We start from the raw sequence: 10,416 nt of genomic DNA on the forward strand, positions 1-10,416 counted from the left end.
CGTTTCTGTGCCAGGGCTTTCTCTAGTTGTGGCAAGTGGGGGCCACTCTTCATCGCGGTGTGCGGGCCTCTCACTATTGCGGCCTCTCTTGTTGCGGAGCACAGGCTCCAGACGCACAGGCTCAGTAATTGTGGCTCACGGGCCTAGTCGCTCCGCGGCATGTGGGATCTTCCCAGACCAGGGCTCGAACCTGTGTCCCCTGCACTGGCAGGCAGATTCTCAACCCCTGCGCCACCAGGGAAGCCCCTATGGTCAGCTTTAATAAACCTTACTCTTAATGTTTGTTACCACACATCTTTTATATTAGTTTGAGTTTAAGAAAATAAGGTCCACAAAGAGTGTGTGCCCTTTTGCTAGGTTTTAAAAGATAGGCAGTCTTAAATATTGGCACTAATTAAGATAACTAATTAAGGAATTTAAAATGTAAATTCTTTTTTTTTTTTAATTATCTATTTATTTATTTATTTTTTGTCTGTGTTGGGTCTTCGTTTCTGCGTGAAGGCTTTCTCTAGTTGCGGCGAGCGGGAGCCACTCTTCATCACGGTGCACTGGCCTCTCACTGTCGCGGCCTCTCTTGTTGCGGAGCACAGGCTCCAGACGCGCAGGCTCAGTAGTTGTGGCTCACGGGCTTAGTTGCTCCGCGGCATGTGGGAGCTTCCCAGACCAGGGCTTGAACCCGTGTCCCCTGCATTGGCAGGCAGATTCTCAACCACTGCGCCACCAGGGAAGCCCTAAAATGTAAATTCTTTAAAAAGAAAAGTATTAAGTCATTTGCAGTTTTAAAATATTACTCTACCATGAAAACTCTCGGTTTAGAACTTAGTTGCTAATCCAGTCTATATTATATTTAACTCTGAGTGTTGTTCATTGATACCTCATTCTATCTTCAGAAATAAAAATGTAAATATCTACTATAATGCCATTGTTAAAGCTGACATGTTGAAGACCTGCTGCAGGCTGGTAGAGAGGAGGTTCTTTAGAGTAACTTTTATTAAGCCAGTTTGGAAGATAGTGTAAGGACTATCAGCAAGCTGCTGCATTACCTACTTCAATAGCACCGGTTGTCACATATCCTGTTTTTCTGTTTAACATAATCTCTAAATTTGAAGAAATTTATGGACACTTAAGTTATCAGACATTAATATTTTGGACTAATCAGGAGGAGAAGAGAACTAACTCGGTGTTGTTACTATAATTTTCATTTGTTAAGTTTCTTTTCAGTAGTTCAACTTTGACACTTTGATGGTGTGTTGAGGTCTTAGGTTCTTAGAATTCTTTTTACCTTTTCAGAGTTTTAAAGCTAAGTGAAGTAGAAAATAATAGTGCCCAGCATCAGATCTCTGAAGATTTTGTCATTTTGGCCAACAGGGAGAAGAACAAAGTAAGTCAGGAGTACTTTAAAATCCTTTGTATATCACTGTCTTTCTATATAAGAATATAATATGCAAATGTATTTATCTTTTAGTGTGGCAGAAAAGAAAAGCACAGTCCTATAAAAGTCTGTTCATTTTGTCTACATGGGTAGCTAGTCTTAGCCCCATGTATAATATCTATGAGATTTGAAGAGAGTTGATTATATTGACTTTATCTTTTGCTTATTTCTGTTTCCTTTCTGGATTTCTCTTTAAGTTTTTATTGATGAATTATCAACCTTTGGGTTTAATTAATTGTGCAAACTTAGGGTAAGAAAGGTTAGATATAAACTTTAAAAAATTACACACCATTCTTTAACTCCAAATGGTTCTTTGCCTTTAGCATACAAATTAAGAGCCTGAAGAAAATCATGCAGAGGGAAATTTCCAAAAGCAGATCGACTGTTTATTTGCTGTACTATACTAAGGCAAAAATCAGAAGGGCAGGTGAAGTAGCAAATCTGTAACCTTTGTATTTCTATTTTGGTATTTTATCCATTAAAAACTTTACCATAATAAAGTATTTTTATTAATTGGAGGATCCAAAATCTGGTTCAGAATTTTCTCAGTTGAGGAAAGAATTGTGGATGTTAGGGAAGGGTTGGTTAGTTAACAAATTCGTTAATACAGTTTTGCCATTGACTACATAATAGGACTTGTCATATATTTTTATTTCTCTCCATATGATAGAATGAAAACTTACCCACTGTTACAGCTTCTGGACGGGTGGTAAAAAAAAGCTTTAACCTTCTGGATGATGACCCAGAACAAGAGGTATTACTTTAGCCAGAAATAATAAACCAAGCTTGTATGAACTTGCCCTGGGGTAGAGGTTGGGAAGCTCCATGCAACCTTAGTCTGTAGGATTGTGTGTGCTATTTGAACCGATGTGTCTCTGTCTCCTCTCTTTTCATATTGGAATTATTCTTAAGATTTTGTTTGCAGAAGATTTCATAGGACCGAAATAATTTGAAAACACTATTATTAGCTTGTTGTTTTGTTGATGTGCACACTTCCTCAGGCAATCTCTTAATAGAAAATTATTGAGTTATATCTTGATAACTATGGCTTTTGCCTTGTTTTTCACTTACTAGACATAGATGTATTTGTTAATGTTCATGAGCCAGAGGAGGAGGGTGTAAGGGTGTGGTAAATCAGTTCAGCCTTTGGTCTCAACTTGACATTGCCAGTCACTAAGGTAATACATTTTTATCCTTTTCTTTAAAAAAAAAAGCACTGGAATTACTTATGAAATCAACTCAGAGTGTTCATACTTCAAGTATATAGCCTTTGCGTAAATACTGAATCCCTTTAGACTCTATATAACTATATAGTTCATATGACCATTTCTAGGTAGAAATATTGAGTAGCCAGCCCTCTAAGGATAGTTTTTGAAAATCTTTTAAAATAGGTTGGAGGTGGCACAGTATGTGGCTACTCTCAAAAAAGAAAAAATACATATTCTTTGGAACCAAATATATATTTATTCTTTTGAACCATTGAGAACAAAGCAGAAGGCTTCCTACCCTGTATGTAAAACTGTATTCAAGAAAAACATACCAAAATTACCAAAAGGTAGCAAGAATAATTAAGAAGGGAGAAGGTAGTAGCAAAGAGAAAGATACTCTACATTGTGAGATTAGGAAACAAAAACTTTTCACCTGTAAAGGAAAAGTTGAAAGGGGTTGTGACTAAAATCTATAAAATTACTGACACTCAGGCAAGAAGTCACCTTTTGAAGTTTGACCAAGGTAAGATAAAGGCAAAAAGTAAATTAAAAGGAATCACTGGTAATAAATCTACGTAAATTTTTATGTCATAGGTGGTAAAGGCAGAAAATGTAAATGGATTAAAAAGCAGTTTGACCAAGTGTGAGTGAAGGGTTAGTATTTGGTGATTAAGAGAAACTTGCTGTGCCTGTCAAGATGTGCCATCCCTGGAAGGGTGAGCATAGATCTGCTTCCCCATGAGGCTGTTGGAGTCCCAGGTTTTCTTCCTTGAGACAGAGTTCTGGGGTTAGATTTTTCTCTCTTAATGTCTTTACCATCTTTAATCATTTCTAACTAACGTCTCTTATCCCAGTCCTGTTCTGTGGGTTGGATTTCTGTTCCTAATATTCTCCCTCAAGTATAAGCAGCCATTTTTGCTTTCTTTAGGGAACCAAAAAGGTTTTTTTTTTCCTGCGCCACATGGCTTGCAGGATCTTAGTTCCCCGACCAGGGATGGAAAGCACGGAGTCCTAACCACTGGACCACCAGGGAATTCCCTAAGAAAGGGTTTTTTTAAAAAAGGATGGCAAATAGGGTCATAAATAGTATATGATGGGCTATCAGTTCTTCTTGAAATGACTTGTGTTTTTCTGGTATGAGAACCTTCTGAGCACAGTGGGCAGTCTTGAGGTTTCAGAACTGAGTTTCATATATTTAGTCCTATCTGGAAACCAGTGAACACACCTATCAGTGTCAGCAGTTGAATACCTCTTTCACATTTGGAGACACTCTGGCTTGCTGTCATAATAGAGAATTTCAGTTATACTTTGGCTGAGACCTACATAGACTTGGTTGTGTTCATCAAAATCTGTAGGATACTTCTTGAGTCTTAAAAATCTTGAGACTGATGTTTTACTAGGCAGATAAGTGGAGACACATTTCTATCTATGCTCCCACCCATTCATTTTTCTTTCTACATATTTTTATAAATAATAGTTAAGCCACAAATGTAGAAATAATCCTAACTGGATTTTGCCCCTCTTTTCTTTTGCCTTACCATCTATTCCCCAAGACTTTCAAAATTGTGGACTATGAAGATGAGTTGGATTTGCTTTCTGTGGTAGCTGTTACTCAAATAGATGCTGAAGGAAAAGCTCACCTGGATTTCCACTGTAATGAATATGGAACTTTACTTAAAAGCATTCCACTCGTGGAGTCATGGGATGTGGTGAGTAGAGTCCATGGAATACAAAGTTGTGAGACTTTCCTTTATAGGTGACATTTATTGGAACAGATGTTACTGTGTTCATGTCAGTCCAGATTCACCTATACCAGTGACCACATGGAAGAGGTTATCATCCTACATGCAGGACAAAATGAGTACTTCTTTAGACTTTCTCCTCTAGGGAGTAGAGGATGCCTCCTTACCAATGGCTTTAAAGATAAAGCTTTATGCTTTTTTCATGAGACATGCTGTCTATTTCCTTACCATAGTCTAGTTTTCTCCCATTTTATAAGTTTGGTAATGTTTTTAAAAATAAAAATACACTGTATCGAATCCCCACAGTTATTTAATAGAGACAAATCTAAGCATGTAGGGTTTTTAAGCACTCTTGGAAGTGTTTGTCTGCTCTTCTAAGTGTTATAGAATATAAAAGTTATAAAGAACAGTAGATGTTACTTTACCCAATCATTGTTTTATCAATGGAGAAGCTGAAAGATTTAGCAACTTGCCCACGGTCACAAGTGAAATAGTGGCAATGTTGGCAATAGAATCTGGGTGTTCAGACTCCTAAGTCCAGGGCTCTTTTCAGTCTCAACATTTTGTGTAATGCTTTTCTCATAAGTCGTCTGCATATCCACAAATAATGAAAAATAAACTATTTCTGGCAGCTATGTTGCCTCCAAGTGTATATTTGAACATCCCTAGCATAGACGCTGTGACATTTTAATGACCCAGTAGTGAATATGATTATGTGAAGAGGATATTCCATTTGCCTGTGTTTTCGTTACAGACATATAGCCACGAAGTTTACTTTGACAGAGACTTGGTACTACACATAGAACAAAAACCCAGCAGGGTCTTCAGCTGCTATGTTTACCAGATGGTATGTGACCCTGGGGAAGAAGAAGAAACCACAAACAGAAGTTGTAAAAAAGATTGCAATAGTTTTAAATTTTGAGATGTAACTTCTGAGACTTCTAGCCAAACACCCCAGCAGCCATGTCCAGTCCTCCTTTTTATTATCTGCATAGCATATTCTCCAGTATTTTCCAGAAAAGGTCTTGTGTTGACTTCAGATCACTGTGACTTCTTTTTTAAACTCTTGCCATACAGGGTGGTGAGGACTTCATTTTATGTAGAGATTTTTTACAATGACATCCCAAGAAGTCTAGCATTTTGCAGTTTTTAGGCGGGTGGTGATGCAAATATAAAACATTGAAGAGCAGAGAAGGAGGTTAATTCTAATTATTGGGAGAGGGTCATTAATGAGTAGGTGTTTAACGTGGTTGTTAAAGGATGGCCTGGGATTTTGATTGGTAAAACTAAGGGGGAGAGATAAAAAGAAAGATACAGAAAGAAATCAAGAAATCCTGTATCCTCTCACCCAAACTTTAAGGATGGAAAATGAGATCTATAATATGAAAGCATACTTTGAGCCAAAAATGTGTCATCACAGTTTAAAAAATATATATATGTATATATGTTTTGTATTTGTATATAGTATCAGGAATTGGCTATAGTTCCCCAATTATCTTTTCTTCCATGGTTTTATTCTCTTGGTTTGATGTTCCCATTGTTTTTTTTGTGTGTGTTTCTGTTAGGCTAATGTAAAAGATTTCAAGCAAACTGTAAGTGAAATTTTTTTTCTCATATGTAGGCTGTTTAGCTGTTAATACATCTAAGAGTGTTGTGTTCATTTCACTCTTCTATTTATTTGGTGAGTCTTCCAATCCTGCTTAGGCAATATTTTCATACGTAGGCAATAAGATAAAGGTATCCTGGGTTGTACCAGCTCTGCTCCCTGTAGAAGAGTAGATAAAGTCCCAGGAGTTCTTACTAGCTTGGAAACTGACTGGCAGCTAGGAAAAGGTTTTGGCTCTATCTTAGCTGTGAGATGAGTATTTTTTCTTCTTTATTAGATATGACCAAAATATGATCCTTGAACTCAGATAATCATTCTTCAGAATGTTAAATAAAAGCAACCCAAGTAAAGGGAGGAAAATGTTTCTTTGTGGTTCCTGTTTGAAAAATCCAGTTGCTTGCAATACACATGTTTAGCACATTTCTCTGATTCAGGCTCAAAAGAATAACTAGTAAAAATAGAAGGGGAGGAGACAGCAGTAAAAATCATTGCTGATTCAAATTTAAAATTAAAATATGGGATTTTAGCTTGGATGATTTACATCAAAATCCTCCAGTTTTTCCTTCAGTTTTGGCCTGATCCCATGTTAAGAACAATGTGAATTCTGCCCTGTTCTGCCCTTAAAGTTTGCGGATAAATTTCAAGCTAATTATGATCAACAGGGCTGGTGAGAGAAAGGCGTTAGCTATTCCAAAAGTCTAGAAATTAGTAGCAGAGTCCATAAATTAAAAAAAAATAAAGGGAACAAACCTAAAACTGTCTTTTGTGCAATAGAAAAGAAGATTGCTAACATTTCAGAATAAGGGAAAATATTTATATGTTGGCTAAAAATAAATCTTTCCGAATCTGCACTTATGTATAATAACCACTTGGGAAAGTAAAAGTGATTACCTCATGAGCAAGATGATAAAACTGTCTTTGTATATTAAATTCTAATACTTTTATATCTACTAGTTGAAAAATCCATTCTCGTTTCATGCATATTTAATAGTACTATTTAATATAATATTTGAAGTCAGAGTATTTTGGAGACATGATTGTGATTACAAAGCACAGTTATGAATAGCTGAATAGTTATGATGTGCTAGATATTGCCCCAAACTTCCAACTAGACATGAGCTATATCTAAATAGTCCTGCCCAGTGAATTTATATCTTGAAACACAAGTTCGATAAGAGGAAATAGATAAATATCAGAGAAAAGAAAAGAAACCAGTATGGTGGGTTTCAAAGCAGATGCAGTGCTATGTAAAGGCAGAAAGCCTGCTCTCCATTTCCAAAAGTGTTTCAGAAAAGGATGTCTTAAGACTTACTAAATCCTGTCAGATTTTTTAAAAAAGCAGGTTTGTTGAGTTTACCTTTCTCTAAGTCATTGCCTTCTTTTGATGAAGGAACTCATCTGTTCAGAAAGGCATCTGAGAACTATCTGAGATTCCTGGCTGCTTTTTTGGTGGGGGCAGGGTTGGGTGGAATACTTCCAGTCAAGACAGGAACTGACCACTAAGAAACGCCTATTGTCTCACTGCCCAAATCAAACTAGACCTGGATCCACATGCCATATGGGCCAGGCAGGAAATGCACCTAGTGTGAAAGACAATAGGAAGTTGTGGACAGTGTAACAAATAGAGCTATGCCCCAACTAAAGGGACAAGCTGCTACTGCTTAATGAATTAAGCTGCTACTGCTTAGTTTCAGCCAGTTGTAACACCATGTGGGAATGTGGACTGCATGATTGTTAACAGGAAAGTTAATAAAAAGGGTGCCAAAAGATAAAGAAGATAGCAAAGAATGTGGGAAATGCACAGGTAACAGACATAGCAGGAAACAATAGAGCATGCTTCCCCCAAAATTATTGGCTTCCCAGCTCCCCACAGTGACATGCAGCTGCTCATTCCGCCGCCTGCCAGACATGAGACTGCTGTTCTCCTGAGGGTATATGGAAGTGGTAGTTAATATCCTACTGCCCCTCCTTAACCCCCCTCTCTACCTGACTGTTTTAGAGGCTTTAACTATGTGCCAGCCTACTTAACAGGTGCTAGTGACAGGCATAAAACATTATGGGTGACATTTCTGAATGTTTAATGCAAGATTGGGTGAAACAGGGTAGCTTCTTTTAGCAGGTCCAGATATTAAGCTGATGAGAGGTATATTTCTGCATTTCTCTCTTTGATCTAAGAGTCTGAATTCTCACAGTATCAGTGCAGCAAGATTATTGTTCTTTGACTTTCTAAAACATTTCTCACAACTCAGAGAGAAAACAAAACAAACCCTATCGTAGTTGCTATTTGAACTACCATGTGAGGAGATGATACTGTTCTATTTTAAAAAACTAAGGTTTTGTTCCACATTTTTCCATCAATTGAATGTTTTGTTTCTTGTACATACTTTTTTCTTAATGATAACTTATATTTATTGAGTGCTTTCTATCTGCCAATCACTGTGATACATGTAAAATGAATTGTCTCACTTAACATTCAAAATAACCATATGAGGTATGAACTACCATTTTTCTTCCTCATTTGTAAAATGAGGAAGGTGAGGCTTACAGAAGTTAATTTGCCCAAGGGCCTACAACTAATAAGTGCAGAGATGGAAAACACATTCAGATTTGTTTGACACAAACTTATGCCAAATTTCCTCTAAAGCTCTCAAAGGCAAAGGATGTTATTTTATCCCATATGTAGCATATTAACAATGATAACATTGGGTATATAGGAAAATGCTTAAAAGTCTTTTTAAAAAATGATTAGGTATCCAAATTTTGGACAAAGTTTGGATGAGACACAATTGGCCTATTCATGTATATAACTTGACATAAAAGATGGCTCTTCATGCAATGGCTGAAAAAAGTCAGTTTTTAAAAAGGTACAAAAAAATGGTACTCTCCTCTTGTTTGTGGTGATAATAAACACCAGTATTAGTAATTACTCTTAATGTAACTTGGCTTTTTTTTCAATATTAATATATTTTCTTACCTTTCTTACAATGTTTGCATGTATGACTTACCTTTTAGAATCCCAGGGATTATGCAGGGCTAATTTCCGGTCCCTGTGTTTCTATAGAGTCTCTATCCTATAGAAAGAATAATTTATTTCAGGCCAAGGATAGATAATAGAAAGATAAGACCAACTGGCTTTTCCTAATTGTTTTATTATAAAAATTTTCAAATTTACAGCAAAATTGAGAGAATTTTACAGTAAATACCCAAATACCAACCACATGGATTCTACATTTTATTCTACATGTTTTATTACTTATCCATCCATGTTATTTTTATGATGCTTTTCAAAATAAATTGCAGACATCAGTATATATCCCCCTAATACTTCAAAAGGCATATCATTAAGTAGGGTTTAGTGTGGTTTCATTTTTTTAATTTTTAAGGTACATTCACATGCAGTGTAATGCACAAATGTTAAGTATAAATTTTCTGATTTTTCCCAAATCCATACACCTGTGTAACCCAAACCCTTTTCAAAATTTAGAACATTGCAATCATGCCAGAAAGTTTCCTCATGCCCCTTCCCAGTCATTCCCTACCCCAACTCCCAGATGTAACTACTGTTCTGATTATTTTGCCTCACAGATTAAATTTTTCTATTCTAAAACTTCATAGAAATGAAATAATGCAAAGCATAATGCCTCTTTCACTCAGCATGTTTTTGAGATTAATTCATGTTGCCTGTATCAGTGGTTCATTCCTTTTTATTGCTGAGTATTCTCTTGTATGAATATGTCAGTTTGTTTTTTCCATTTTCCTGTTGATGGACACCTGGGCTGTTTCCACTTTTCTCTTTTTTTTTTTTTTCTTTTTTTGCTGTTATGAATAAAGCTGCTATGAACATTCTTATACAAATTTTTTTGTGAACACATGTCTTTATTCCTCTTGAGGAAACATCTAAGGATGGAATCATTGGGTCCTACGGTAGGTGTATGTTTAGTTTCATAAAAAAACTGCCAGACCTTTTTTCCAAAGGACTGTACCATTTTACATGCCTTCAACAATGGGGACTTAACCGTTACTCCACATTTTCTCCAACATTTGTGTTTGTCTTTTTTATCTTAGTATTTTTGGTGGGTGTGTAATCATTTCCAGTTGATACTTAGATTGTTTCTATAATACTTGTGCCTAGTAGCCCTCTTGTCAGATCTATATCCCTTCATCTTTTTAAACACCACCCCCCACAAGGAACTGCTGAAAACATTCTTTCTTTGTGATAATAGTTAAGGTAACCTAAAACTCAGGTTGAGTTATTCTTTCTCAAACATGGAATACATTGCTCACCAAGAAACCCTTTTGCCTTTAATGGAGACCAACATCCGAGGAAAAACCTGGGTTGCTAAAGGGACATGTCAGACTGTTTCCACATGACTGCTGGAGCTAGACAGGATGGCCCCAAAACATTGTAATAAAACAGAATATGACCTT

General features: G+C 36.5%; 1 protein-coding gene across 2 annotated transcripts in view; it reads left to right on the plus strand.

Moving 5' to 3' along the window:
- The window catches only part of DCAF17 (DDB1 and CUL4 associated factor 17), a 36,570-nt gene extending 26,814 nt beyond the window's left edge, over positions 1 to 9,756 (plus strand). For both annotated transcript variants that reach the window (XM_036858781.1, XM_036858782.1), the window contains 4 exons: positions 1,291 to 1,381; positions 2,103 to 2,186; positions 4,194 to 4,349; positions 5,137 to 9,756. In XM_036858781.1, coding sequence (XP_036714676.1) covers positions 1,291 to 1,381; positions 2,103 to 2,186; positions 4,194 to 4,349; positions 5,137 to 5,304 — 499 coding nt within the window. In that variant the 3' untranslated portion in view covers positions 5,305 to 9,756. The remainder of the gene's footprint in view (positions 1 to 1,290; positions 1,382 to 2,102; positions 2,187 to 4,193; positions 4,350 to 5,136) is intronic.
- The last annotated feature ends 660 nt before the right edge of the window (positions 9,757 to 10,416 follow it).

This window comes from Balaenoptera musculus, chromosome 7 (genome assembly GCF_009873245.2).
Source record: "Balaenoptera musculus isolate JJ_BM4_2016_0621 chromosome 7, mBalMus1.pri.v3, whole genome shotgun sequence".
Classification (NCBI taxonomy): domain Eukaryota; kingdom Metazoa; phylum Chordata; class Mammalia; order Artiodactyla; family Balaenopteridae; genus Balaenoptera; species Balaenoptera musculus.